Raw genomic sequence first — 27,577 nt, forward strand, 5'->3', positions numbered from 1 at the left:
GGGATACTGCTCAGCAATGAGAAGGAATGAAGCACTGATACAGGCCACAACATGGATGAAACATTTTGCTAACTGAAAGAAGACAATCACAAGTGTCACATATTACATGATTCCATTTATGTAAAATGTCCAGAACAGGCAAATCTATAGACAAAGGAGATGAGTGGTTACCAGGGGTTGAGCGGGGTGAGGTAGGAGGGGAAAGGGACAGGAGTGATTGCTAATGGGTAGGGGCGTTTCTTTTATGGGAGATGAAAATGTTTTAAAATTAGACTGTGGTGATGGTTGTACAAATCTGTGAATATACTAAGACAAATTGAATTACACACTTTAATTAGGTGAAGTGTATGGCATGTGAATTATATCCCAATAAAGCTGTTAAAAAAAGAGAGTGGACATGCCTCTTCTATAGTCTATTTCATGGCGCTGGCCCATCCTGAGTTATAGGATCTGAAAGCTACAGGCCAAAGGAGAGATGTGTGTGGATGGAACTGAAAGAGCAAGGTTATATCCCCAACACAAGCCCCAGACAGCGGCTAGGATGAGCTCTGGGTTTTATGTGTCTGTGACGATGTGCACTCCAATTCCTACTTCTGCTTTTCATGACCCAAGAACAAATGTGAAATGGCACAAGAGCTTGGGTTCACAGCTTGACTACTACTTCCCGGGGTCCACAGTTCCAGCCTCTACCCTCGGGGCTCTCTCCAGGACAGTCCCAGAGCTGGCTTCCTCGCGTCATCAACACACTGGATTGGCTTATTCTAGAACAGCGCTGTCCCACAGAAATACAACGCAAGCCACATGGGTCACCTTAAACGTTCTAGTGGCCACATTTTTAAAAGTTTAAAAAAACAGGTGAAATTAATTTTAATAATATATTTTATTTAAAATACATATTTTAAATGTTTTCATTTTAACATGATCAATAATCAAATTATGAATGACACATTTTACATTCTTTTTTTTCCTACTAAGTCCTCAGAATCCAGTGTGTATCTTACTCAGCTTATCTCAGTTCGGACGAGCCACGTTTTAAGTGCTCCAGAGCCACACGTGGCTAGTGGCTGCCCAAGTGGACAGTGCAGCCCGAAACCTGCTTCGTGTTGCAAAATGAGTATTTTCAAAGCCTGGTGCTTCACGAAAATGTTAATTTAATAATAACAAGTACTGAGGAGGAAACCAAAGCTCAGTGAGGTGAAGGGCCTCGCCTAAGGCCTAAGGGCATAACCCCTGAGTGGCAGGGGTTAAGAGAAGAGAGTCTGCAGTTGGGTGAGAATTCCCTGCTCCACAGGGTCCATGCGCAGATGACAGGAGACACCCATGGGAAGAGATGGGCGCACAGCCCGGCTCACATCCACCACTCACACCCCAAGGAACATGAGTTCCATCACCACAATGCTATTAATACCAAACCATGCAGGGCGAGAGGCTCAGGGGGAAAAGGCAGAGACCACTCGGGGTCACTAGCTGGAGAAACCCCGCACCGCCTCTGAGACATTCACCAGCGCCCCCCCCCAAAACCCAGCTTGTACCACTCACCGGACTGGTGGGCGAGGGAACCACAAGGCTCAGTCGAGGCCCCTCCTCCTCCGGAGGCTTCCGCTGGCCACTTCCTCGGCCGACTGCTCTGGTCGCCTCCCTCACAGGACTAGGAGGCTGCTGGCCTGAAGTGCTCCCCCAAGGGACAGCTTGGGCACTGCCCGGCTGTGGCCAGCCCAGGGCGCCAGGTGCCTGGGAAAGCGGCTCCTGCTTGCGGTCCCCCTCTCGAGTCCCAGGGGATGCTTGGGCGGGGCGGGGCTCTGCAGGTACCTCAAGGCGCAGGGGTGTGCTGGTGTCCAGGCCGCGGAGGGCGAGCAAGGCCTGCAGCGTGGGAACCTCCGCTTCGTGGCTCAGTCTGTCGGTTGGCACAGAGTTCACCTGGGCTTTGCTGAATTCCGACAACACCCTGGAAGTTTTTAAACAAAGAAACCTGTGTGAATGCCCAAGGCTAAGTGGAAAACTGCTGTTTTGTGATTGAACAAAAAACAAAACAAAACAACCCCCAACCCCTTAATCATCGCTGCGCTCCCAGCTCACACACACAGACACTCCCACCAAAGTTGCTCCCCGGCTGGGACTTGGGCAGGTTGGGTAGGCAGGTGAGTTGTGCGGCCCAGGATCTCAGCTGACAGAGCCCACAAAGCAGAGGACAGGACTAGGGGCGAATGGGAACTGACCGCCTTTCAGCCTCTGAACAGGCTAACGGTGGGCCTGAAGAGCCGGCTCAGCCAGACAGCTGTGTGGCCGGTCCCTGCCCCAAGGCGACCTCAGCAGTGCCTCGGTGAACAGCATGTCTCAGAGCTGGGCTCCAAGACTCCGCTCCCTGGGACACGGGCTTGGGCGAAGTGAGGACCTGCTTTGCTCCTGGAACAGTACCTGGGCAGCAGGGTCGGGGTGAGGGGCTGGGTGTGGATCCACAGAAGCCTCAAATCCCCAGACGCTGCTGCTGGAGCACAGTGCATACAAGCTGTGCAGTGCGTGTGCCCGTGTACACGGGGATGTGTTCCTGATGGGACTGGCACGTTCTGCCCCTCAGTGGTGTGTCTGGGGCCGGGGGAGCCAATGTCACTGCCTTTGTGTACACACACACACACACACACACACACACACACAGTTCTGGGACCTCTGGAACGTGCACTGGCTAGTGGCTGCTTCTCCCTCCCTCTCCTGAGAATCCAAGTTCTGTTTCTGAAGTAAACCTACTTGCTGTCTCCACCTCTGCTTATGAATCCAGTGAGGACATCATGGGCAAATACAGGTTCTGGTGGCAAGAAAGCTGTCTGGAGCCCAAGAGATCTCACCATCGCACGTATCTGCCCTAATGGCTTAGACTGGGTGCAGAAGACACATCAAACTCCCCTTAATGCGGTTACGGAAAAGAGGATTTTAGAACTCAAGTTTTCATCTGATTGTCTTCTAGGTGAGCTCTGCTCGTATTTACACCATCATAACCCCAAACAACATAGACATTTTGGACAAGAAGAGGTGACCAACCCATGCATTTCTGGGCAACTGATTTTCAACAGAGGCACTGAGACATTTCAGTGGGGAAAGAATAGTCTTTCAACAAATGGTGCTGGGCTAAGTGAATAGTTCCATGCAAAAGAATAAAGTTGGACTCATCTCACAGCATATAAAAAAATTAACCCCAAATGGATCAAAGACCTAAAGGTAAGAGCTAAAACTATAAAACTCTTAGAAGGAAAGAGGTGTAAAGCTTCATATCTTTGGATCAGGCAATGGTTTCTTAGATATGACATCTAATGCATAAGTGACTAATAAAAAATATAATAAAAATATTTGCATACAAAATGTGCAAATATTATTATATATCTGATAAGAGTCTAGTACCCAGAATATACAGAGCTCTTACAACCCAACAATAAATAACCCAATTTAAAAACAGGCAAAGGACGGGACTTGCCTGCTGGTCCAGTGGTTAAGAATCCGCCTTAAAATGCAGGGGACGCGGGTTTGATCCCTGGTCAGGGAACTAAGATCCCACATGGCACAGGGCAACTAAGCCCACGTGCTGCAAGTAGAGAGAAACCCGTGGGCCGCAACAAAGAGCCCATGTGCCACAACTAAGACCTGATGCAGCCAAAAATAAATAAATAGTACAGATGAACTGGTTTGCAGGGCAGAAATAGAGACACAGATGTAGAGAACAAACATATGGACACCAAGGGGGGAAAGTGGTGGTGGTGGTGGTGGTGTGGTGGTGGGGTGGTGGGATGATTTGGGAGATTGGGATTGACATGTATACACTGATATGTATAAAATGGATAACTAATAAGAACCTGATGTATAAAAAAATAAATAAAATTCAAACAAAAATAATATTTTTAAAAAGAAAAAAAGCACAATGCTTTCAAAAAATAAATAAATTAAAAATAGGCAAAGGAAAAAAAAATAGGCAAAGGATTTGAATAGACATTACTCCAAAGAAGATATATAAATGGCCAATGAAGACATGAAAAAGTGCTCAGAATCATTAGACAATAGTGAAATACAAATCAAAACCACAACGAGATACTACTGTACGCCCAACAGGATGGCTATAATAAAAGAGACAGAGAGGGCTTCCCTGGTGGCGCACTGGTTGAGAGTCCGCCTGCTGATGCAAGGGACACGGGTTCGTGCCCCGGTCCGGGAAGATCCCACATGCCGCGGAGCAGCTGGGCCTGTGAGCCATGGCTGCTGAGTGTACGCGTCCGGAGCCTGTGCTCCGCAACGGGAGAGGCCACAACAGTGAGAGGCCCGCGTGGAGAAATTGGAACACATGTATACTATCAGTGGAAATGTGAAATGGTGCAGCCCCTGTGGAAAACATTTGGTAGCTGCTCAGAAAGTTAAATAAAGAGTTATCATGGGACTCAGTAATTCTACTCTTAGGTACTTACCCAAAAGAATTCAAAACATATGTCCACACAAAATACTTGTAAATGAATGCTCACAGCAACATTATTCATAATAGCCAAAAAGTGGGGAAAAAATGTCCATTAATTGATGAATAAATAAATTGTAATATATCCATACAATGGAATATTATTTGCCCATGATATGTGCTATATAACGTGGTTGAACCTTGAAAACATGGTACTAAGTGAAAGAAGGCAGTCACAGAAGGCCACATATTGTATGACTCGATTGATATTAAATGTCCAGAAAAGGTAAATTCATAGCTAATGGGTAAGGGACTTCCTTACGGGTAATGAAAATGCTCTTGAGGTAGACAGCAGTAGATGTTGAATTCACAACCTTGTGAATATACTGAAAACCACTGAACAGTACCCTTTACAATGGTGAACGTTGTGATATGTGAATCATATCTTGATAAACAAACAGATGACCTCTCAGAGAAAGCTGTAAATGTGTTTGTGGAATAGTTACAGAGGGGACGCAGGTGGGGACTCGCTCTTGCTCTAAAAGCCACACTCCAAAAACAGACCCACAAAAAATCCAAGAGTGCAATTTGCAGTGAGGAGGCAATGATGAGCTCTGGAAAGAAAGGGGTAGTTTCCACAGGCAGAGGAGGAGGGGCATTTGCTAACCACTTATATGTGTCCAAACCACGAGGCCCCCTTCTGAAATGAACTAGGGTGTCAGACTTTTTACAAGGTCCTCTGTGAGGTCCCGGCTCCTCATGGGCTCCCAGGAGGTGGTGTGGTGAGTGATTAAAAGCAGGGGCTCCCGAGTCCACCTGGCCTTGCTTAACACACGGCTGTGGGCCCCACAATGTGAACATTATGTTCATGGACTTAATTCCCTTACCTGGAAAATGGATGTGGTATCAGCATCCATCTTTTATGACTGTGACAAAGATTAAATGACATAATACAGGTAAAGTGCTTAGCACAGTGTCTGGCACAAAGTGATCAATAAATGTTAACCTCATTATCATTGATAAGACTGCTTAGCCTCTGTGTACACAAACATAAACGTGTAAGGAAAGGAACAGATTTACTGAAATACTCACTAGCATTACCAAAACAGTTACCAATTAGAAGTGAATCCTAACCTATAAGAAAGATTTTAATGACAAGCGTAGACTGGGTGTTAGAATAAGTGAGTGACTTAATGCTTAGAGAAATGTCACCAAACAGCAGGAAGCTTGTGTGATCAATTAGAGCTTCTGTCAAATCAAAACCAAGATCAAGGGGAATTCCTTGGCAGTCCAGTGGTTAGGACTCTGCACTTCCATTGAAGGGGGCACGGGTTCAATCCCTGGTCAGGGAACTAAGATCCTTCAAGCTGCAGGGCACGGCCAAAAAACCCCCCAAAAACAAAAAACCCAGGTCAAGGTGAAATGAAGCTCACAGAGCTTCATCAGAATTGGTGAAGGATCCAGTGAGAATAAGAGAGACACGTACATCAAGTGGAAAAAAGGGCTAGAGATGAGATTTTGAAGGAAAGGCAAAAGAAAGAACATTTTTAAAAATTTTGAGGAAAATGAAACATAGAAATGAAACTGGGGGAAAAAAAAAAGGAAAAGAAATGAAACTGAAACCACTACAGTCCTTCCACTTTGGTCTGGTTCAGGGCCGTGTTTCCCAAAACCTTTCTGTTCGAAAATTGTTTTTTTTTTTTTGGCTGCGCCGCCCGGCATGTGAGATCTTAGTTCCCCAACCAGGGACTGAACCCAGCCACCCCCTGCATTGGAAGCGCAGAGTCTTAACCACCGGACTGCCAGGGAAGTCCACTATTCGAAAATTTTTAAACTTTGTGCTTTCATTTAGAGAACATCTGGAAAAAAGGTATATGTATTATAAATACTTATGTATGAAGTAAATTAAAAGCATGGCCTGGAGAATCTGAATGGCCACCTTATAAAGTACCCCTGAGAAGTGATCCTGAGCCTGCGGTTTTCCTGAACATGCGGACTATTGTGTTGGTGATACACAGTATTATTTGGCAGTCAAGAGCCACTAATAAAAGCAAAGAGGGCTTCCCTGGTGGCGCAGTGGTTGAGAGTCCGCCTGCCGATGCAGGGGACACAGGTTCATGCCCCGGTCCGGGAAGATACCACGTGCTGCAGAGCGGCTGGGCCCGTGAGCCATGGCCGCTGAGCCTGCGCGTCCAGAGCCTGTGCTCTGCAACGAGAGAGGCCACAACGGTGATAGGCCCGCGTACCGCAAAAAAAAAAAAAAAAAAGCAAAGAGGTAGGTTGCACATGCTAAGAATCATTTCCCCCAAGGGAAGCCCTCATGACAATGACCTCTGACAAATATTACTAACCAAGGTTTTGCAGCAGTGTATGTGAGGGCAAGCAGTAGGAGAACGGATGTCACAGGTACACCAGTAAAATGACACCACCACCCAGTGAGCATGCATGCTGTGTCAGACACTGCTCTAAGCATTTGACAGACCTAAATTCATTTCATCTCCCCAGCATTCCTTTGAAGCATTCTTATCCCCATTTTACAGATGAGGACATCAAGGTCAGAAAGGTTGAGTAACTTGCCCGAGATGGCAAAGCTGGTTGATGGAGGGCTCAGGCAGTCCGGCTCCTGAGTCCACACTTTTTACCATTAGACTGTACCTATGCATGATATAATTATAATTATAATTCAGGATATAATTATAATTCAGACCCAATGAGCACAAAAGAAGCTATGTGGGACAGTCGATCCTCTCTTCACAAGGCAAACTGTAATTTGGCTTCTGCAAAACATTAATAAGTTTCATTTGGAATGTTATGGGTTTTGCGCTTCATGTTTAATTTGTAGATTTTTTCTTTTTTTTTTTTTGGCCACACAGAGAGGCTTGTGGGATCTTAGTTCTCCGACCAGGGATTGAACCTGGGCCCTGGCAGTGAAAGCGCAGAGTTCTAACCACTGGACCACCAGGGAATTCCCAGTTTGTAGATGTTTTGACTTTATAGCTGTAAGAGTTTTAAGCACAACGTGTTTATGCCTAATTTTAAGTTATATACATTTAAGCAAACTCTTACGTGTTGGTGAGCATCTTTACCATTAAAACATATACTCTAAGAAATGCTGGTCTCTGTGAATGCTCCAAGACAAACTTCCAGCCCAGCTCTAAGAATGATGGCGCTGGCTGCGTGCTTGTGTGTGTGTGTGTGTGTACGTGTGTGTGTGTGTGTGTGTGTGTGTGTGTGTGTGTGTGTGTGTGTGTGTGTGGTGTCTGCCGCTTCCTCACATCACTGTCCAGTGTTGGTCTGTACATCCTGACCCTCTTCCCTTGAGTTCCCCTGGAATACCCAGGACAACACTTCCCATGCAGGGTGGATGGTCACTGATTCAGTGGCCTTAAGCTGGAATTTTCCAATCACAAGACTCATGAAAGATAAAGGCGAGGCACATGACAAAGAGAAGGCTGGCTGGTCTGCGGGAGGAGGGAGAGACAACCAAGGGCTAAGACAGGTGACTGAGCCCCAGTCACGCCACGGGCCCAGCATCTCTGGGGTGGGGGCTGCTCCTTCCCAGCACGTTATATCCAATCCTTCCGTTTGACATGTGAAAATTCTATCTAATGTGCTCAATGTTCGGAGGCCATTTCTGGGACCTACCAGACATTCTTATGTGTGCATCTCACTCATGGGTATCTCACTTGATTCTCAAACAGCCCTATGAGGGAATTTCCATTTTAAAGATGAAGAAACAATAAAATAGGTAACTAATAAGGACCTACTGTATAGCACAGGGAACTCTACTCAATATTCTGTAATGACCTATATGGGAAAAGAATCTAAAAATGAGTGGATATAAGAATATGTATAACTGAATCACTTTGCTGTACAGCAGAAACTGAAACAACATTGTAAATCAACTCTACTCCAATAAAAATTAAAAAAAAAAAAGAAAAAGATGAAGAAACAGAACCTCAAAAAGAGTTAGCCGTGTACGAGACATTACTGGGCTTGTAGGTGGTGGAACGGGGCTTGAAACTAGATCTGCTCCAGGGCCAGTCCCTGACACCCAATCCTGGCGTGATTCCCACACCGGGTGGGAGCCTTGTGAAGACCTGAACCAAGGTGGGGGGAAGGGTGGGAACAGCAGGAGTGGAAAGGTCCTAAACACAGCTGATGTAACACAGGTCCTACTAGAGGAAATGCTTCAGAGACGGCTACCATGTTTCACCTATGAGACGAGCAAATTTCCAAAAGTTTGATGATACCTTCTGTTGACAAGGCTGAGAGGACATAAGCACAACCCTGATGGAGTGCAAATAGGCAATATCTGTGAAAATTACAAATTAATTTATTCCTTGGCTCAGCAATTTTGCTTCTGGGAATTTACTGAACAGAGCTAGCTTGTGTAGGCCTAAAGGACCACATACACAGGTTATTGATAGAAACACTGAACTCCAATGTCCATTAAACTCAGGGCTGATTCAATAAACTAAGGTACATTCATACAATGGAAAAATCTGTAACAGGAAAAAAAAAAAAAAAAAAGAAGCTCTGATATGAAAAGATCTCCCAAACAAGGTATAGAATAATTTATACTAGCTTTCATGGAAAGAAAGGAATAAGAAATAAGAAAGATAATAACCTATAAGGGAAAAGAATCTGAAAAACAATATATTTTATATATATATAACAATGTTATATATATTATACATATATAACATATTTATATATATGTATAAATAACTGAATTACTGTGCTGTACACCTGAAACTAACACAACATTGTAAATCAACTATACTTCAATTTAAAAAAAAAAGAAAGGGCTTCCCTGGTGGCACAGTGGTTGAGAGTCCGCCTGCCGATGCAGGGGACGTGGGTTCGTGCCCCAGTCCGGGAAGATCCCACATGCCGCGGAGCAGCTGGGCCCGTGAGCCATGGCCGCTGGGCCTGCGCATCCGGAGCCTGTGCTCCGCAACGGGAGAGGCCATGGCAGTGAGAGGCCCGCGTACCGCAAAAAAAAAAAAAGAAAGAAAGGAAAAATTTAAAATTTGTACATTCATATTTGTTATAGATGCATTTAGAAATTGGAAAAATATGCAAGAAATTAATAATTATGGTTACATAAATACAGTGGGAAAGTCTTTTCACTGTATATATTTTAGATTTTTTTAAACTATAAAAATATATTATCTATTCAAAAATTAATGTTAAAAAGCCTGAAGGAAGGAAGGCTCTGGCCAGGCTCCCTTCTCCAGTCCAGTTCGTCATTGCATGTCCTCCTCCTCCACACACTTGCTCGTCCCCATTTGTCTGCCACCCCCGTCCTGGCATCACTCAGGTTTTCTGTCCCCCAGAAGGTCTTCTGTGAGGTCCCAGAAGATCACCCTTATGCACTGTGCTTCACTGCACTTTTTTGGAAGTTGTACATAGAGCTCTGAACTATAAGTTTCCTTCTCTCTAGATGAAGACGACAATAATATTTCACACTAAATCTCAGAGATTAAATAACTTGTTACAGGTCACCAGGACAGAGATGGGGCTGGAACCAACTCTGAGCCCCATCTAAATGCATTCTCCCCACTGGCCCCAGTCTGCCTGAAGGTACAGCTCCCAGCAATTCCAGTCTCTGGGGGAGAGTCCCTGCCCCCTTCGTCTGTCTTTACGCCCTAACAGAGTTCCGTGCTCAGTGACAGGCAATCACATGCCCCAGGAAGGGAGGGAGGGCAAGAGGAAGAGAAGAAGGAAGGAGAAAGAGAGGGAAGGGGTGGGGGAGGGGTACTCACTCTTGCAGAGACAGGTCCGAATCGTCAGCATTTGCCATCCCCAGGTCTGAGTCGCAGGACATGGGCTCCTCGGAACGGTCTGGACTCTTGGAGCCATTCTCTTGGAGCAGGCAGCTGTCAGAGTTGAGGCTGCAAGAGAGCTGGGATGAACTGGCCGTGTCCAGGCTGAGGGAGGAGGCCGTGAGCCCCCTGTTCCGTCGGATCTTATGGCCCGAGTGCTGGACCTCGATGTCCTCCGAGCCTGAGGAATGGGAGATGGAATCCAGAGACTCCTTCCGCTGTAGTTCCGCTCCGGAGGTAGTGAGGGGGTCGAGCTCCGAGAGCGGGCAGAGCCCGGAGAGGGCCAGCGGGGTGAGCGTCCACTCGTTTAGGATGGCAGACTTGTAGGAGAGCTCAAAGGACAGGGACGTCAGGCCCTGCAGGAAGCTCAGGAGGAACTCGCCCTCCTCGGCGTCACGGAGCAGGGCCGTGGGCTGGTAGTACTCGCACAGGCGGGCCTGCTCCTGCAGCAGCAGCTTCAGGTAGCACTCCATCAGGCCGTCATTGAGGGCCAGCCGCAGCCAGGCCCGGCAGCGGCCCACGTCCGTGCTCACGAAGATCAGGTGCTCCAATTCCGAGATGATGTGTCTGGGAAGGTGGAGAACACACGTGTTTTCAAGAAACAACTCCAAATCATGGACATGTCATTTTATCCACTGGTTAGCAAGAGCCAGTAACAACGACCACAAATACACATAGGCATGAAAAGCTCCTGGATAGCAGTGTTCAAAGGGGAATTTAGAAAGGTTCAGCTCTAAACCCCCAACTTTTTTACATTTAGTGTCATGAAGGATTGTTGCCATTTTCATGACAACTACCCGTCCGGCCCCTGACATCATCTGCTCACCCAGGACATGTCTGCTAAGCCCCTAAATTTTAGGTTGAGGTCCTTGGAGCTGCGAAGACACAGGGTAAAGTCATGGTCCCTACCCTCGGTCCAGGAAACCGCCTTTCAAGGGCATACTGAGGTGAGCCCTGTTGTTAGCAGAGCTGGGGTGAGGGCTGGGTAACCACCTCTGGGTTGGAGTAAGAAAAACACCACAGAAGAGGGTAGTATCTGAGCTGGGCCTTGAGAGACTACAAGAGGCAAAGATGGATGGAGAAACTTTGAGGCACAAGGGACTGACGGAGAAAAAAGCATAAAGGGTAGGAAAGCAACAGACTGTAACAAGAGTGGGGAGCGCTCCAGTTACAGCACACGGACGAAGAGTGGGTGATTGGGTTGCAAAGTCAGGTAATGCAGGGCCTTGAGTATCAAACGGGGGAGGCAAAGCGGGGCGATGCTCCCCACACCTGGCTGTGCACCCGAATCACCTGGGGAACTAGGTTAGGATACAGGTTCCGGGGCCCCAGCCAAGTGAAGCAGACCCCAGGCTGGCGTTTGGGAGCCTGTGGGCTACGGGTTTTTGCTCAGGAAAGTGACGTGCTCGCAGCTACGCAGACTTCAGGGTGGGGTGTTCCTACCCAACCCGACCCCACGTGTACCAAACTCAGCTCCTGAATGCCTCGGTCTGATGTAAATGCCCCTCCTCTGACTACCGCCAACCCCTGTGCACGTCTCCCCCACGGGAGTGCGGACCGTACTCTGCAGAACCCAGTGATGGAGCTCCAGTCAGCTTAAGGTCAGTAAATGTTGGCTGACTGACCAAAGGAAAGACAGAATGAGATAAGGGGGACAATTAGAAAGGCACTGCCACCCAGGAGTCAGGTAAGAGCCTGAGATAGGGCAGCGGCAGTAGCACGGGAAGGAAGATTAGAGACTGACAAAGGCACCTTCGGGCAGGAGGTGGCATTTAATAGCCCCGAGAGGCACAGTGTCAGCTGCCTGCTCTGAAGCCCAGGCGGTTCAGGGCAGGGCCAGCAAGACAAGTGTCTCAGAGCACACATTCAGAGGCTCTAGCTGGATGCCACTCTTCTTAAGAAAAAAGAAGCAAACCCTACCTTGTTACAAGTATGATACGTAGCACACAGATGTGCAAACATCCTAAGGCAGGGTCAGCAAACTTCTGGAAAGGGCCAGACAGTAAAGATTTCAGGCTCTGCAGGCCGCACAACCTCTGTTGCAACTACCGAATTTGCCAGAGGGTGGTACAAAGAAGGCTCCTGCTCTTGCTTAGGGCACCCAGCCCAGGGGCTCGACGCTGCCCCAGGCCATGGCCTGAGGGGCTCACTGAGCCCTGGTCTAACATCCCCCCACCCCCACCCCGCTTAGTCCACCATCTCCTCTCCGGGACACAGGGCTCTCTGTGCCTCTCCCGCACGGCTGGAGGGAAGAGCCCAGCATCCCACACTCTGAAGCTCTTCGCCGACGTGAACCGCCTCCACCCCCCGCCCCGCCGCCCCCAGCAGCTCTCACTTGTGGGTGACAGCTTTCAGGAGGGGCCAGAAGACGGGCTGAGGCAGAGGCTTCTGGTGGGCACTTTTCTTCCTTTTCCCTCCGGCCTCGGCTCGGATGTGCTTGGTGTGCAGGCCGTGGATGAAGACGGCTTCCAGGGCGCTGCACATGCTGTTGGCATCTCCGTCTTCACTTGTGACTGCTGTGTCCAAGGACACGTACTGCTTCTGCAGTGCCTTCACGGAGCCCACTAGCTTCTTCTTGATGACCTGGGTGGCGCCAGACATAACACAGGCCTTTAGAGGCTCCTGTGGCGACCCCTGCAATGTGACTCTTCCTGTGGCCAAACACATGGGTCCACATGCATGCACAAATCTACATACCTGTGTAGCACAACGAGTGCAGGCTAACAGTAGAAAATAAAGAGAAAGCAGAGAGAAGTAAAGGAAAATCGCCCCAAGATGTGTTAGTTTTTGCAAAGATACGTGTGTTTTTAAAATTTCTTTGTTTTCTATTTTTTATTTACTTATTTATTGGCCGCACGGAGAGGCTTGCGGGATCTTAGTTCCCCGACCAGGGACTGAACCCGGCCCACGGCAGTGACAGCGCGGGGTCCTAAGCACTGGACTGCCAGGGAAATCCCTGTTTGTTTTTTAAACCAAACTTCAGTGAGCTGAGAGCCATATACACCTTGTGTTTAAATACTGGCTCCATCAGAGTTACAGCTATGGGAGCTTGGGTAATCCATTTAGGGCAGGGGTGAGGCTTTCCACCTTAATCACATGACCAACATTCCACTGAGAGTCAACAGGTTAAGAGTCAAAAAGTGCTGCTTTAGAACAATAAAAACACCCAGAAACAGGAGCATGGTTTACATGAAGAAAGATCCTAGACCTGGCAGTCAGAGCCTGGGTTTAGTCTCAGCTCTGTCAGTCACCAGTTGGGTCACCTCAGATATTTCACTTAACCTCTCTAAGCCTCAACTTTCTCATCTGTTAAATGGAAATAATACTTGGTGATTTGCAGCTGGGGGTATTACTCTTTGAAAGTAGGACTAGTTTTTTGGGTTTTTTTGCGGTACATGGGCCTTTCACTGTTGTGGCCTCTCCCGTTGCGGAGCACAGGCTCCGGATGCGCAGGCTCAGAGGCCATGGCTCACGGGCCCAGCCGCTCCGCGGCATGTGCGATCCTTCTGGACCAGGGCACGAACCTGTGTCCCCTGCATCGGCAGGCGGACTCTCAACCACTGCGCCACCAGGGAAGCCCAGGACTAGTTTTTTATTCATCCTCGTGCCCTCAACAATGGGCCTGGTTCTTGGCACATGTACTCAGTAAATGTTTGCTAAATGAATAAATTATAAAATATACCTAAAGTCCTTTGAAAATACATAGTTAAGATCGTTCTATCATAATATAAGTACATATGTCAAAATTACCTAAGGGTTTGGAAAAGGACTGGAAGGGATTGCAGAAAAACTGGTTTGAATTATTAGGTGATAGGATTATGGACAAATATTTCACTGTTTCACTTTTATTTTAGCCAACACAATTAATGTTAATGTTCTTTGAAAAGTTAAATGTTCCTTTTTTAGAACAGCTTTAATGGGACATAATTTACATATCATAAAATTCACTTATTGAAATACACAGCTCAGTGGTTTTTAGTACATTCACAGAATTGTGCAACCATTTCCGCTATCTAATTCTGGAACATTTTTATGACCCCCAGAAGAAACCCTGTACCTATCAGCAGTCACTCACTATTCCTTCTCCCCCAACCCCTGGCAACCACTGATCTACTTTCTGTCTCTATGGATTTGCCTATTCTGGACATTTCTTATACATGGAATCATATGATATGCAGCCTTTTGTGTCTGACTTCACTTAGCGCGTTTTCAAGTTTGTCTGTGTGGTAGCATATATCAGTCCTTCATTCCTTTTTATTGCCAAATAATATTCCATTGCATGGATATATCACATTATATTTATCCATTCATCAATTAATAGATATTTGGGTTGTTTCCACTTTTTGGCTACAACACTGCTATGAACATTCATGTTCATAGTTTTTTGTGTAAATATATATTTTCAATTCTCTTGGGTGTATACCTAGGAGTGGAATTGCTGAGTCACATGCAACTCTATGTTTCACTTTTTGAGGAACTATCAAACTGTTTTCCACAATGGCTGTACCATTTTACACTCCCACCAGGAAGGTATGAGAGTTCCACCTTCTCCACAACCCCACCAATACTTATTATTGTCTGCCATTTCGATTACAGTCATCCTAGTGGATATGAAGAAGTATCTCATTATGTTGTTTTTTTTTTTTTCTGGCCACGCCGCACGGCGTGTGGGATCTTAGTTCCCCAACCAGGGGCTGAACCCATACCTCCCCACCCTGGAAGCACGGAGTCTTAACCACTGAACCACTGGGTAAGTCCCTCATTATGATTATTTTTTCTTACTATTTTACTTTTAAAATAAAATTTGTATTGGAGTATAGTTGCCGTACAATGTTGTGTTAGTTTCAGGTGTAGAGCAAAGTGAATCGGTTATACATAGACATATATCCACCTTTTTTTTTTTTTAGATTCTTTTCCTATACAGGCCATTACAGAGTACTGAGTGGAGTCCCTGTGCTATACAGCAGGTTCTTATTGGTTATCTATTTTATATATAGTAGTGTGTATACGTCAGTCCCAATCTCCCAATTTATCCCTCCCACACCTTGTCCCCGGTAACCATGAGTTTGTTTTCTACGTCCGTAGTGACTCTATTTCTGTTTTCCTCATTATGGTTTTGATTTGCCGTTGTCTAATGTCTAATGATGTGGAGCGTCTTTTTATGTACTTATTGGTCATTTGTGTATCTTCTTTGGAGAAATCCTTGGTCCTCAGGTAACCTACATGCAATCTCCATTGTTTTTTGTAAATCTCCATTTTATCACCAATAAGATGATCTAGAAAGGGCAGGCTCTCCTCGGAGCCTGCTTCTGCTATCACTTTTTCTCAACTCCAGGCCTCTCTTTCTGAACAGTGCAAATGCATTTCAAAGTGAGAAAAAACAATGAAATGGCTGTCCCAGGCACCCCTTCCCCCACCCTTGATTCTCCCTTGTTGCCTACCGGGATGGCAGCCCGGGGGCCCAGTCCATTCTCCACCGCTGAGAGCATTTCCACTCAAGCAGCAGCTCCCCAGAAGAATCACATGACACCTACAGGGACAGACACGGCCGGATGAACAATCACTGTGCCCAAACGATCTCCTCCCCACGCCCCACCCCCATCTTACTCAACCTGCAACTGCAAGGACTTTCAATACAAAAGTAAAAACTGAGAGTGGATTTTAAGGATGGAAACAAGGAAGGAAAAAAGATTTCGTGGGGTGTGCCATGGGCGGGTCTATCCCAAAGGGTGGGTAGAAAGGGCTCTTGACGCCACTCCAAATGCTGGCACAAAAAAGCAGGGAATAAAAGGCTAATTTAGGGACCTCCCTGGTGGCGCAGTGGTTAAGAATCCGCCTGCCAATGCAGGGTACATGGGTTCAAGCCCTGGTCTAGGAAGATCCCACATGCCGCGAAGCAACTAAGCCCGTGTGCCACAACTACTGAGCCTGCACTCTAGAGCCTGTGAGCCACAACTACTGAGCCCGTGTGCCACAACTACTGAAGCCCGCGCGCCTAGAGCCCGTGCTCCGCAACAAGAGAAGCCACAGAAATGAGAAGCCCGCACACCGCAACGAGGAGTAGCCCCTGCCTGCTGCAAATAGAGAAAGCCCGCGTGCAGCAATGAAGACCAAACACAGACAAAAATAAATAAATAAATTTATTTAAAAAAAAAAAAGGCTAACTTAGATACAGATCTGAGGCTGCAAGGGGGGATGCTGCAGCTGAAGGTGCCAAGAATCCACAGGGGCCGGGAAGCAGGGGCTCACAATTCACACTCAGGGCCTGGGCTCTGCAACTGTCCCGACTCCCGTCCCATCCCAGGGTCGGCCAGCTCAGTGGGGAAAAGTACAACTGAAACGCCTTCAAAAGGAAGGGCTCTCTCGCCACACAGCTGCTTCTCCTTTGGGCTGCAAAGGTCTAGCTTGAGCAGCATAGGGACATGTCTGAAGGGGAACAACACGGGTTCTGATCTCAATTTGCCACTAACCAGCTAGGCACACTGGGGCATGTATCAGACCTCTTAAGGGGAGACTATGAGTATGGAAAACGCTGAGCGCAGGGCCTGATATTTACCGAGGATAAATGGTATCTCTAACCCCAGTGGATGCGGCCGCCCAAATCTACAGGCGAAGAATGCCACTACCTAACTAAGCGTGTGCTAGCAGCTGAAGTCAGTACGCAGAGAAATCTCTCGGGGCAGCTGGCTCTCTCCCGGGGTGGCTGAGGCCAAGGGTGGGGTGGGGGCGAGGACTGCGGCCTGAGCATGAAGGGGCTGCTGCCTGGCCTGCCCCACCCCGGGAACTTGCACAGGGCAGGACTGGACAGGCACACTCACATCTAAACAAATCTCTAGTGGCCACACAGCTAAGCATGAGGGGACACCACCACCACCAACAAAAAATAATAAAGAGAGAGAAAATCAGGTTACTGCTTTCTCTGCTCTCAAGAACCCATGGCCCAAAGAAGTTAGTAAAACCAAGACCTGTTAAATGGGTTTTGTGCCCTTTACATGTGTTACCCCATTCATTCCTGATAACCATCCTAGGAGTGTCTTATCATCTCAGTCTGACAGATAAGAAGTAGAAGCTGGGCTTCCCTGGTGGCGCAGTGGTTGAGAGTCTGCCTGCCAATGCAGGGGACACGGGTTCGGGCCCTGGTCTGGGAAGATCCCACATGCCGCGGAGCAACTAAGCCCGTGAGCCACAATTACTGAGCCTGCGCGTCTGGAGCCTGTGCTCTGCAACAAGAGAGGCCGCGACAGTGAGAGGCCCACACACCGCGATGAAGAGTGGCCCCCACTAGCCGCAACTAGAGAAAGCCCTCGCACAGAAACGAAGACCCAACACATCCAAAATTAAATAAATAAATAAATTTTTAAAAAAAGAAATAGAAGCTTGGGAAATTCCCAAGATCCCAGGGCTGGTAAGTGGCCAACTCTACCAGCCGCCGCCAGGACAACAGCAACCCAAGCCCAAGAGAAACCCCCAGATTCCAGGAGGAGTGCGACCACCTCCCTTCTGGAAGAGGCGGGTGTGGGCTGGGGCTAAGGGGGCGACTGGCGAGGGGGCAGGGGAGGCCTGGGAGGAGGGCTCTTCAGCCGGGGGCCCCGGTGAGAGGCCACAGTGGAACACTGAGGTCAGTCTGGCAGGAGAGGTTTACAGGGGGACACGGGCATGATGCTTGGAGATGAGAGAGGCAGAGTGGCCCTAAATGGTAGGAGCTGCTCTGATTCAATCCCTGGCCTGTGGAGTGGGCAGTGGGTAAACAGGACCCAGAGCCAACCTCTCCAAGTAAGGACATGCAGAGGGAGGGAGGTATGTGGAGGGCGGCCCCCACAGAGCCAACTCTGGTCAGGGTGTGAGAGACCCCAGAACACGGGCCCCCGGCCTCAGGCCTTGTCTGACTTACCTCACCCTCACCTCACCCCCCTCCCACCTACCAGGGATTCTTCAGGGCTCTCCTCCACACTCCAGCCACCAGCGCCCCAGACAAGGGGACATGTGCTGCAGACAGCCCCTCTGGACAATGTTCCTTCCAGGCCACCCTTGTGCAGCCCAGGAGGCCAAATCCAGGTTCTCTGGCTCCAAGACCCTGGGTTCCAATCGCCTTCAGCAATTCCAGCAGCCGAAGGCCTCCCCTCCGGCCTGCCCTTCTAGAGCCTCAAGCTGCGAAACTGCCCTTCCCTCAGCCAGCCACGGGCCAGGCCAGGAAGGGCTCAGGCCTCAACAATCTGAAGAACAGCCCGGATCCGTTAAAGCCTCATTGACTAATTAACTGAAAATAGTATTCATGGGACGGAGGGAGGCCTGTTAGTAAGTGGGTCCTCCAGCCCAGTAAGGGTCTGCTAAAAACCCAAAGCAAACTGATGCTGAGAGGTCAGAGCAGGGGAAGACATGTAATCACCCCCTAAAACCAAGAGTCAGAAAAGCCACAAAATGACTGACGACGGTGCAGAGGAGTCCAGAAGGAGAATGGCCACTTGACAATTCACAAAACAGGACTGAGGCTTTGGGGTTCGGGCCACAATCCAGGGCACAACTTTCTTTGCAAGAAGCCAAAGCACCCCACCTATGTGGGTCTGCTCCATCATGCCTCAGGGCGCAGGAGACACGAGAACTTGCTGACGGAACCATAAGGGGGCTTTGGGTCTCCTGACTGCTGGGTCAGCACTCCGTCATTCTCCAGACCCCCAGTCCACCTTCCTATGGGACTGGTTTCACTTCCTGTCCCCAGAACAGTCTTCATTGACACCAAAAGCCAAAGCAAAGAGAGGCGTGGCTGCAAGGAGACCTAGGCTAAAAAGAGTTAAGGAGAGAACGTGGGCAACATTACCAAAGAGCTCTTCAAACATTACTGGTGGAGTTTAGCAGAAAAGGTGACTTCTGTCTGCCTTTTAGGCAACTCTTAACCACGAGAAGTCTACCTCTCCCCGTAAGTATTGATTCATCCTGACATGGCTCTCCTAGCTTCTCTAATCTCATTTAATTCTTAAAACAATCCTGGGGACTTCCCTGGTGGTGCAGTGGTTAAGAATCTGCCTGCCAATGCAGGGGACACGGGTTCGAGCCCTGGTCTGGGAATATCCCACATGCCACGGAGCAACTAAGCCCGTGTGCCACAACTACTGAGCCTGCACTCTAGAGCCCGAGAGCCACAACTACTGAAGCCCATGTGCCTAGAGCCCATGGTTTGCAACAAGAGAAGCCACCACAACAAGAAGCCCATGCACCACAACAAAGAGTAGCCCCTGCTCTCTGCAACTAAAGAAAGCCTGCGCACAGCAATGAAGACCCAACGCAGCCAAAAATAAATAAATTAATTAATTAATTAAAAAAAACAAAAAACAATCCTGTGAGAGAAGGATGATTATCCCCGTTTTACAGAGGAGAAGACTAAGGCTCAGCAGAAAAGAGCCCCAGGTAAGGGACAAAACTGTCTGGTTTCCTCATTCTAAGTCTTGTGTCAGACTTCACCAGACCAAACTGTCTCAGGTCTCTGGTTCCAAGAGTTTCAGGCAAACTGATTACTTATAGACTAGGTAATAATTAACTTAGTACTCAGAAAGCTCCATTTTTATCAAATAAGGCTAAAATCAACAAGAAACAATCTTACCCATCAGGTCTGTAGTCCCAACCAGCTGAGGCCACATCCTTTCCATGGTACACAGGTTTCACAGCTGTCCTTTCTTAAATGTTCCAACACACAGGAAGGAATTGTTCTGGTTGCTTTTCTTTATTATACTGCCTGGGCTTCTGCAAACATCCAATTTCACTTCTTTCAGAGACCAAGGAAGAAAGAAAAAAAATGGCTTATATGAGACTTACATTAAAAGAAGAAATGGATGGCTTGGCTTCCCCGCTTCTGAAACACTCCATCCATAGGTAAACAGCAACCTCTCCTCCTTAGAGACTTCTCAGCCATTCTCAACAGCCTCCTCTCTACAGCCTGAATCCAACCCTGTACCGGGCTGTTCAGAACAAACAGCCTGACGTTTAAGCCATCCAGCTGCTGTACCAGTTGATGAGTCATGATTTTCAGTTGGAAAAGAATGACAAAGTTATCAGTTGGAAAAGAATGACAAAGTTATCTTCTGATTCAGAAAGGCAGCTGATCTTTCAGACATGTTAGTGCTGAGTAAACTGCACCTCCTCCCACCTGTAAAAGGCTGGATTTCTGGACAAGTGTCCTGGAGGGCGGGGGATGCAGAGAGTGTGCTGGGGAACTGCATCTTTGAAGCAATTGGATACCAGCTGGAGGGCAAGAAACGTCTAGCCTGTGATTCCCAAACCAAAGGCTAGTGAGTGAGCCCAGAAATGTGAATCAGTGAACAGGGGGTAACTTTCTTTCCCCCCTCCTTCCTTCCATTCAATAATACCCATCTCCCCCATATTTCTGTCCCATCCTTAGGATTCCAGCAAGGATCAAACTCTGAATGACTAAAAACAGGAACTTTGCTCAACTCATTCACCATTACATTTCTAGTGCCTAGAACAACACAGAGCACGCAGTGGTGCTCAGAAAATACCTGCTGAATGAACAGAAGAATAAAACAAAAATAAGGCTCAGGGGCAGGTTATCTCCATTTCACAGACCGAGGAAAGCTGAGGTATAGAATTCTCAGCCACGATGCAACTCCTTTCATTAAATCACCCTGCCAGCAGGCTGAGACCACTCTGATATATTGCACCTTAATAGGGGGTGGGGTGGGGGGACACTGAAGGGAGAGCTTCAACTTTCAAAGGAACAAGACTATAAACGGCAAAAGCAAAGACAGCGGGTCCTGTCTGGGGCCCTTTAAAATTGCTGCCAGACGGCCAACCCTCTGAAGCCAGGTCACTAGAATTCGGAGAGAATGTGTGCCCTAAAAGCCCAGGAGATGATAAATGCTGAGCTTGGGGCCCGGGTGCCTCAAGAATGTCCCTCTGCCTCAGCTACTCAGATATCTCAACTCCCCACGTTCATGGGTAACCAAATGGCCAAAACTCAAAGATTCAGCACCTGCAAAAACAGGAAGTGATTCAACAGCCTCTGTACTCGCCTTCGCCTCCTGGGAACCCTCTCACCTACACTCTTCACAACGTGTAACATCATCTCTGGCGTCCACTGTGTTCCCTGTGTTAAGCGTTGGGACAGGTCTGCTGTCAGCTCCAGCCGGGAGGAACGCTGGGTGAGGAGGGTCCTTTACAAGTGCCAGGACAGCACACGTGGACGTGGTTCTGTGACCACAGTCACACAGTGGTACTCCCTGAGTTTCTCCTGGGCCAGAAAACCAGCCAAAAGGAAGTGATGGCTTCCATTGGCCCAGGCTGTGAGTGAGCTAGGTGAGTGGCCATTCCTCACCTTCCAGGTATGTGGGCGACACCCACCATTCCAGCAGTAGCACAAGTCATTTAATATGAACGCTAGACCCATAATCGCTGGGAGCAGGTACAGGGGACAAGACACCCGGGAAAAAAAATCCCTGACCCTGACCCGAGGGCGGATCTCTACTTCTCCACACTTAGTTACCACCTGAGGCCCTGCATGCACCCATCAAGGTGCTCAGTCTCTAACTGCTGGGCTCCCAGGAAGCACCGAAATTTGGCTGTTGAGGGGCAGCCGGTGGGGTTGGCAGGGGACTCTGCACTAAATTCTCAGATTGAATGGGGACGAGGGTCAAGAGAAAAATGGGTGTAGAGCTGAGGTGGGGACAGCAGAGGTGAAAGGGCAGGAGATCTCATTTTTAATAAGATTGGCTGAGGGTGGTAGTAACTGGGGCACCAAGAGTTGGGGGTGGTTTAGCAAAGACTTAGGGATGGGGGTGTCCTCTGATGGCTGGAGATGGAAAGGAAGTGTATGGTGGGCTAGGAAGTTAGGGTTTGAGTCTGTGAGGACAAGATACGTGTAAGACTTGGGATAGGGCTGAGATCAGAGTTATCAAAAAGAAAAGGGTGTGCTCAACAGGGCATCTACTTTAGTGGTGGGTCTTAAATGAGAGTGGGACAGAGGTGGGGAGCTGACCAGCGGGGTGTGGGAGATTCGGATAAGAAAGCTGATCCCGAAAAGGGCAAACCGCAATGGTGGGTCCCGAGGAGGCCTGTGTGCAGCATTAGCACGGCCAAAGGGGTTGACAGGTGAAGACGAGCTGTGTTAGAGGGAGGCGGAGGGATGTGGCCAAGGTTGGGGTTGGAAGGGGGCTACAGGGCGGCTGCATTTCCGCAAGACCGGCGGTGAGAGGGTGGGGGTAAGGGCTGGGGTCAGGTCACGAGCGGCAAATAGAGGGGAGAGGCCAGCAGCGGCAGTGCGGGCCGAAGGCTAGTTGGAGTGGGGCGCGGGGCTTGGGCTGGGAAGGGTGAGGACTCTGAAGCAGGACAGTCTCAAGGTAACCAGGGGTTTGGGATCACGGAGAGGGCTGCTGTTCCCTGTTCGCCTGTTCCCGTCCCGGCCTCGCCGGCCCTCTGCTGCCCGCCTCGCCCCCGACCCCTAACTCACCAAACGGAGTGGGGAGGGGGGCGGGGGCACTCCCGGTCGCTGCAGCCCCTAAGACTCCGACCGGACGCTGCGGCCTCCGGACTACTGACAACAGGAAGCGGTTCCCGCGGCGCCTGACGCCGTCCATCACGTCGGCTGGGCGTCCGGCCCCGCCCTGGCCCTCGGAGCCAATCGCGGGGCGCGGAGGAACCGCGGGGCGGGGCCAGCGCGCTTGGACGCCCCAGGGTTCCCAGGCCGGGAGCAGAGACGTGATCTGGGAGACTCGCGATTCTCGCATTCCTGTTGGGCGCAGAGAGGCAACGCCACAGACACCGGGCGGAGTGCGTTCTCACTGCCTGCCTCTCGCAGGGTCTGCGTCAGACGAGATCCTGGCTTCTGGGTTCCTGACCTTATCTGGCCGCAGCACTATCTGCGTAGAATTGGGGCCGACACATGGCCTCCTTCAGCGAAGATTGCCCACTTGTAAAATGGGACCAACGCCTACCCCGTTTTTGCCTCCCCCAGGGCATCAGAGTAGCCCGGTGGGCAGAGCCCAGGCGCAACTTAGAACTTCCCTCCTGCTCTCGGGAAAAACGTAGATGTTTTGAGCACAGCTTATACCAAGTGAGCTCCTTGAGGTCCTCTGGGCATTGTCCTGTAACGTGCGCCATCATCCCCGCGCCGCACATGCTCAAGCAATTCTCATACAGCCTTGTTTGCTTTACATCGTATAAGTGCTATTTCTCTTTCAAATGGAATCAGAGCAAAAGGTCAAAAGTAGCAGGGGTGTCCTGCCATACTTCAGACATTTAACACATGCAGGCTTTGATCGACTGAGAGCCTAGGGTCTGAGCGTGGGCAAGGGGCGGAGAGGTACCACTACATGCAGGTCCAGGGGACCCTGGAGTGGCTTACAGGGCTGGGAGAGGAGGGGACAGGCCAGTTCTTAGGAGCAAGCTCCACTGATCTCTGCTGGATTCCTGTGCTCCATCCGCCTCTCCAGGGAAGGTGTCCCTCATATCTCTGGGAAGACTGAGGTCCCAGTGTAAGCAGTTGTTTGTGTGTGTGTGTGTGTGTGTATGTGTGTGTGTGTGTGTGGGTGGGTGTTCCCAGGAGGAAAAGAACCCGATATAGCTTTTTGACATAAGAGAAGCCATTTTCAGCCTAAGCCATTTTGTGATCTAAGCCTGACCACAATGCTTGCCTTTGAACAGGTCTCAGTAATTAATGATCTTAAAGGAAAAAAGGAATGGAGGAAAGCCATCAAGAAACAATAATTCCGCGATAAAACAGGAGTCCTAGTTCCTCCTTAAGGGATAGACTTAATCTGATACATATCTTTGAGTTGTACTACAGGAACTAAGGACCCCCACCCAGGTGGAGGGTGGTAACTATATGCTAAGACCACAGACTGGTGGAAAATTAAGGAATGATGATGTTGACCTTTTCTGACCCTGGTGACTTCAATCAACTAAAGCTTGGACTCTGTCAACCTTTGCCCCTATTCTATGTTGAATTCCCCTCTGCTCAAGCCCCTTCATGAATGTGCATACACCACCCAAGCCCCTTCATGAAGTATGCATGTGCCCTTAGTTTAAAACTGCCCCAATTTTGCTGTTTGGGGAGATGCTACTTAGGGAAAGATCCTCCATGTTCTCTTGCTGCAAGTAATAAATCCTTCCTTCTGGTCTTTGGCTTGGTTGTGATATTGAATTGGTCGACTGGACCTGTGCCAGGGTCCTGGCCAGCTGAGACCCCTGGTCTCTGCCAAGGAGGTTTTTTCTGCTTGGATTCGCACAGCCAATAATGAAACCGATGCTGAGACTGGAACAGACAAGCTTTATTCAATGGCTAAAGAATGGAGAAGAGGGGCTTCCCTGGTGGCACAGTGGTTAAGAATCTGCCTGCCAATGCAGGGACCCGGGTTCAAGCCCTGGTCCGGGAAGTTCCTACATGCCGCAGAGCAATGAAGCCAGTGCGCCAGAACTACTGAGCGCTTGAGAGCCCACAAGCCACAACTACAGAAGCCCGTGTGCCTAGAGCCCATGCTCCGCAACAAGAAAAGCCACTGCAATGAGAAGCCGCGCACCGCAACGAACAGTGGCTTCCGCTCGCCACAACTAGAGAAAGCCCACGTGCAGCAACGAAGACCCAACGCAGCCAAAAATAAATAAATAAAATAAATAAATGAATAAAAAAAGAGAAAGAATGGAGAAGAGGAACTTTTCTCAAATCAACTTCTCAACCCAACTCAGGTGGAGACATCATATATATAGGAGAGGTAAAAGAGAGTGAATTGGAAAGAGAGAATGACTATTCGTGAGTTATCCAACAACAGGGGTGTGGTTTGGACGCGGAATTGATGCAATACTCCTTTTCAGTCCTTGTCCGGGCTCTTCCAGTTGTCATGGCAATTGTCAACTGTCATGGCGCTAGTGGGTGTGTCATTCAGCATGGTAATTCATTACAGTGAGGCTTAAGGTCTACTGGAAGTCAAATCTTCCACCATCTTGGGCCTAGTTGGTTCTAACCACTTCTTGTTTTTCTCTTTGCAGCTTCCTCCTGAAACTTAAATAAGAGACTTAGTTTCCATTCGAGGGAGGGGTAGGTGGATGATTCTGGAGAAACAGCCTTGGTAATAACAGTTGTGTCTTTTAGGGACTTCCCTGGTGGTCCAGTGGTAAAGAATCCGCCTTCCAATGCAGGGGGCACGGGTTCAATCCCTGGTCAGGGAACTAAGATCCCACACGCTGAGGGGCATCTAAGCCCGCATGCCTCAACTAGAGAGCCTGCGTGCTGCAAACTACAGAGCCCCACGTGCCCTGGAGCCTGTGCACCACAACTAGAGAAGAGAAAACCCACACGCCACAACTAGAGAGAAGACCGGCACCACAGCGAAGGGCTCGCGCACCACAGCAAAAAACCCCGCGTGCCACAACGAAGATCCCGCGTGCTGCAACTAAGACCCAACGCGGCCAAAAATAAACAAATAATAAATCTTTTAAAAAAAGTTATATCTTTTGGCTTGACAGCCAACAAGAGGTGAACCCAGCTTTCAGGTGACACCAATGACAGTTTCCAGTTATAAAAGCGTCTGCTGGGGCTGTGGTCGGCCCCTCTGTAATTCTCCAGCAGTGAGAACCACCGCATCTTCAGCTTTAGGCTAGATGCATCTGACTGCTGAGCGCCTTCACTGGGGTTAACGGTTGAGCGGAAAGATTAGAAATAAGGACATAGAGGCAAAGTGTTCTCTCAGGGCCGAACTCATTGTAAACAAGGTGGAAAGTAAGAGATTTACTAGGGAAATCCGGTTACCTTGGCAGAAGGACAGTGTTTCTGGTCATGATTGGCACAGCAAGAGCCTCACTGGCTTGGCACAAGCATGCCCTCCCCACAAATGGAACATGCAACGTCCCTCGGTTATTCTTTTTTTTTTTTAATTTATTTTATTTATTTTTGGCTGCGTTGGGTCTTCGTTGCTGTGTGCGAGCTTTCTCTAGTTGTGGTGAGCGAGGGCTACTGTTCGTTGCGGTGCGCGGGCTTCTCATGGCGGTGGCTTCTCTTGTTGCGGAGCACCGGCTCTAGGCGCGTGGGCTTCAGTAGTTGTGGCACGTGGGCTTCCGTAGTTGTGGCTCGCGGGCTCTAGAGTGCAGGCTCAGTAGTTGTGGCGCACGGGCTGAGTTGCTCCGCGGCATGTGGGATCTTCATGGACCAGGGCTCGAACCTGTGTCCCCTGCATTGGCAGGGGGATTCTTAACCACTGCACCACCAGGAAAGTCCTCCCTCAGTTATTCTGATAGGGGCAGAGTAAAGTAGGTGATTAAATAGTTAATCCCACTAGGGGATTGTAAGCAAAAAAAAAAAAAGTATGGGAAACCCCTGTAAGTTAACGATTACTCAAGAAAGCAGGTTTGCTTAACCACAAAGTCAAGCAGGCTTGCTTAGCAACAAAACCATGCAACAGAAGCAAGAGACATGCCCCCAAACTATAAAACAATGGTGGCATGAGACCCACATCCTGCCCAGTGAGCTCAGTAAGTTAATGACCCCTAGGACATGCTCTCTGTACACGTAAAAAACAATAATTTATGGAAAGGTGATATTTCAAAGTGAAAGACCCTCATTGTACTGAGACCTGGAATAATTTTTCCATAGTCCCATGACAGAGAAAACCCCTCCGCCCGACATAGAGGAGGACTAATGATGGCAGCATGACGTCTACTCAAGAATGAGGAAGACGGTGGTCTTTCCCCCCGCCTCACTTTTCCTTTGATTATACAACTGTAGCCCACTGAGTTCTCAGGGCGGGGCACCCTCTCACCCAACCGCTTGTAAGCCTCACAAGCGTCCTCTTCTAATAAATCACTTCTTATCTAACACTTTGCCTCACTGAATTCTTTCTGTGCTGAGACATAAAGAACCAGAGCTCTTTGGAGCCCCCTGAAACGCCACCTAGCGGTTTCAATTGGGATGAATGTTTGCACAGCTGCCATCTGCAAAAGCTGTGGGAGTCCCCTGGATTAATGCTGTCTGACTTTTCAGCAGCACCCCCATCTCCCGGTCTTCTCTTATTTCCCAGGCTTCTCAGCCTCTGTGAAAAATCTGTGGGCTTGTCTTCCTCCTTCATCTTGCTCTACAAAACTTTGTGAAGCTGAATAAAGCCTTGGATCCTGGCAGGTGGCTGGGGGTGGGACGGCTGGAGAATGAAGGGGCATTCCACGAAAGGTTTTACACATGGACCAAGAGTCCACCAGGTAGACTCCAGCTAGAAAAAGAATCTCACATTACCACACAATTTGAACAATAATAAAAGTACTTGCAAACTGCTAGACAAGAGAGCTTGAAATGCATCCTGGAGGAGGTGACTTTTGATGGATTTAAATTTTA

General features: G+C 48.8%; 1 protein-coding gene across 3 annotated transcripts in view; it reads right to left on the minus strand.

Annotated features, from left to right (window-relative positions):
• PLEKHM1 (pleckstrin homology and RUN domain containing M1) overlaps positions 1-20,009 on the minus strand; it is a 48,263-nt gene extending 28,254 nt beyond the window's left edge. The window contains exons 1-5 of one of the 3 annotated variants that reach the window (XM_079905953.1): positions 19,853-20,009; positions 15,699-15,787; positions 12,593-12,840; positions 10,198-10,824; positions 1,540-1,945 (exon numbers count right to left, since the gene is read on the minus strand). In XM_079905953.1, coding sequence (XP_079762079.1) covers positions 1,540-1,945; positions 10,198-10,824; positions 12,593-12,840; positions 15,699-15,746 — 1,329 coding nt within the window. In that variant the 5' untranslated portion in view covers positions 15,747-15,787; positions 19,853-20,009. Of the gene's footprint in view, positions 1-1,539; positions 1,946-10,197; positions 10,825-12,592; positions 12,968-15,698; positions 15,788-19,852 lie in introns of those variants that run through there. The other 2 variants (XM_079905954.1, XM_079905952.1) reach the window with 2 other exon arrangements.
• Positions 20,010-27,577: the final 7,568 nt, after the last annotated feature.

The sequence above is a fragment of the Stenella coeruleoalba genome (assembly GCF_951394435.1).
Source record: "Stenella coeruleoalba genome assembly, chromosome: 19".
Lineage (NCBI taxonomy): Eukaryota > Metazoa > Chordata > Mammalia > Artiodactyla > Delphinidae > Stenella > Stenella coeruleoalba.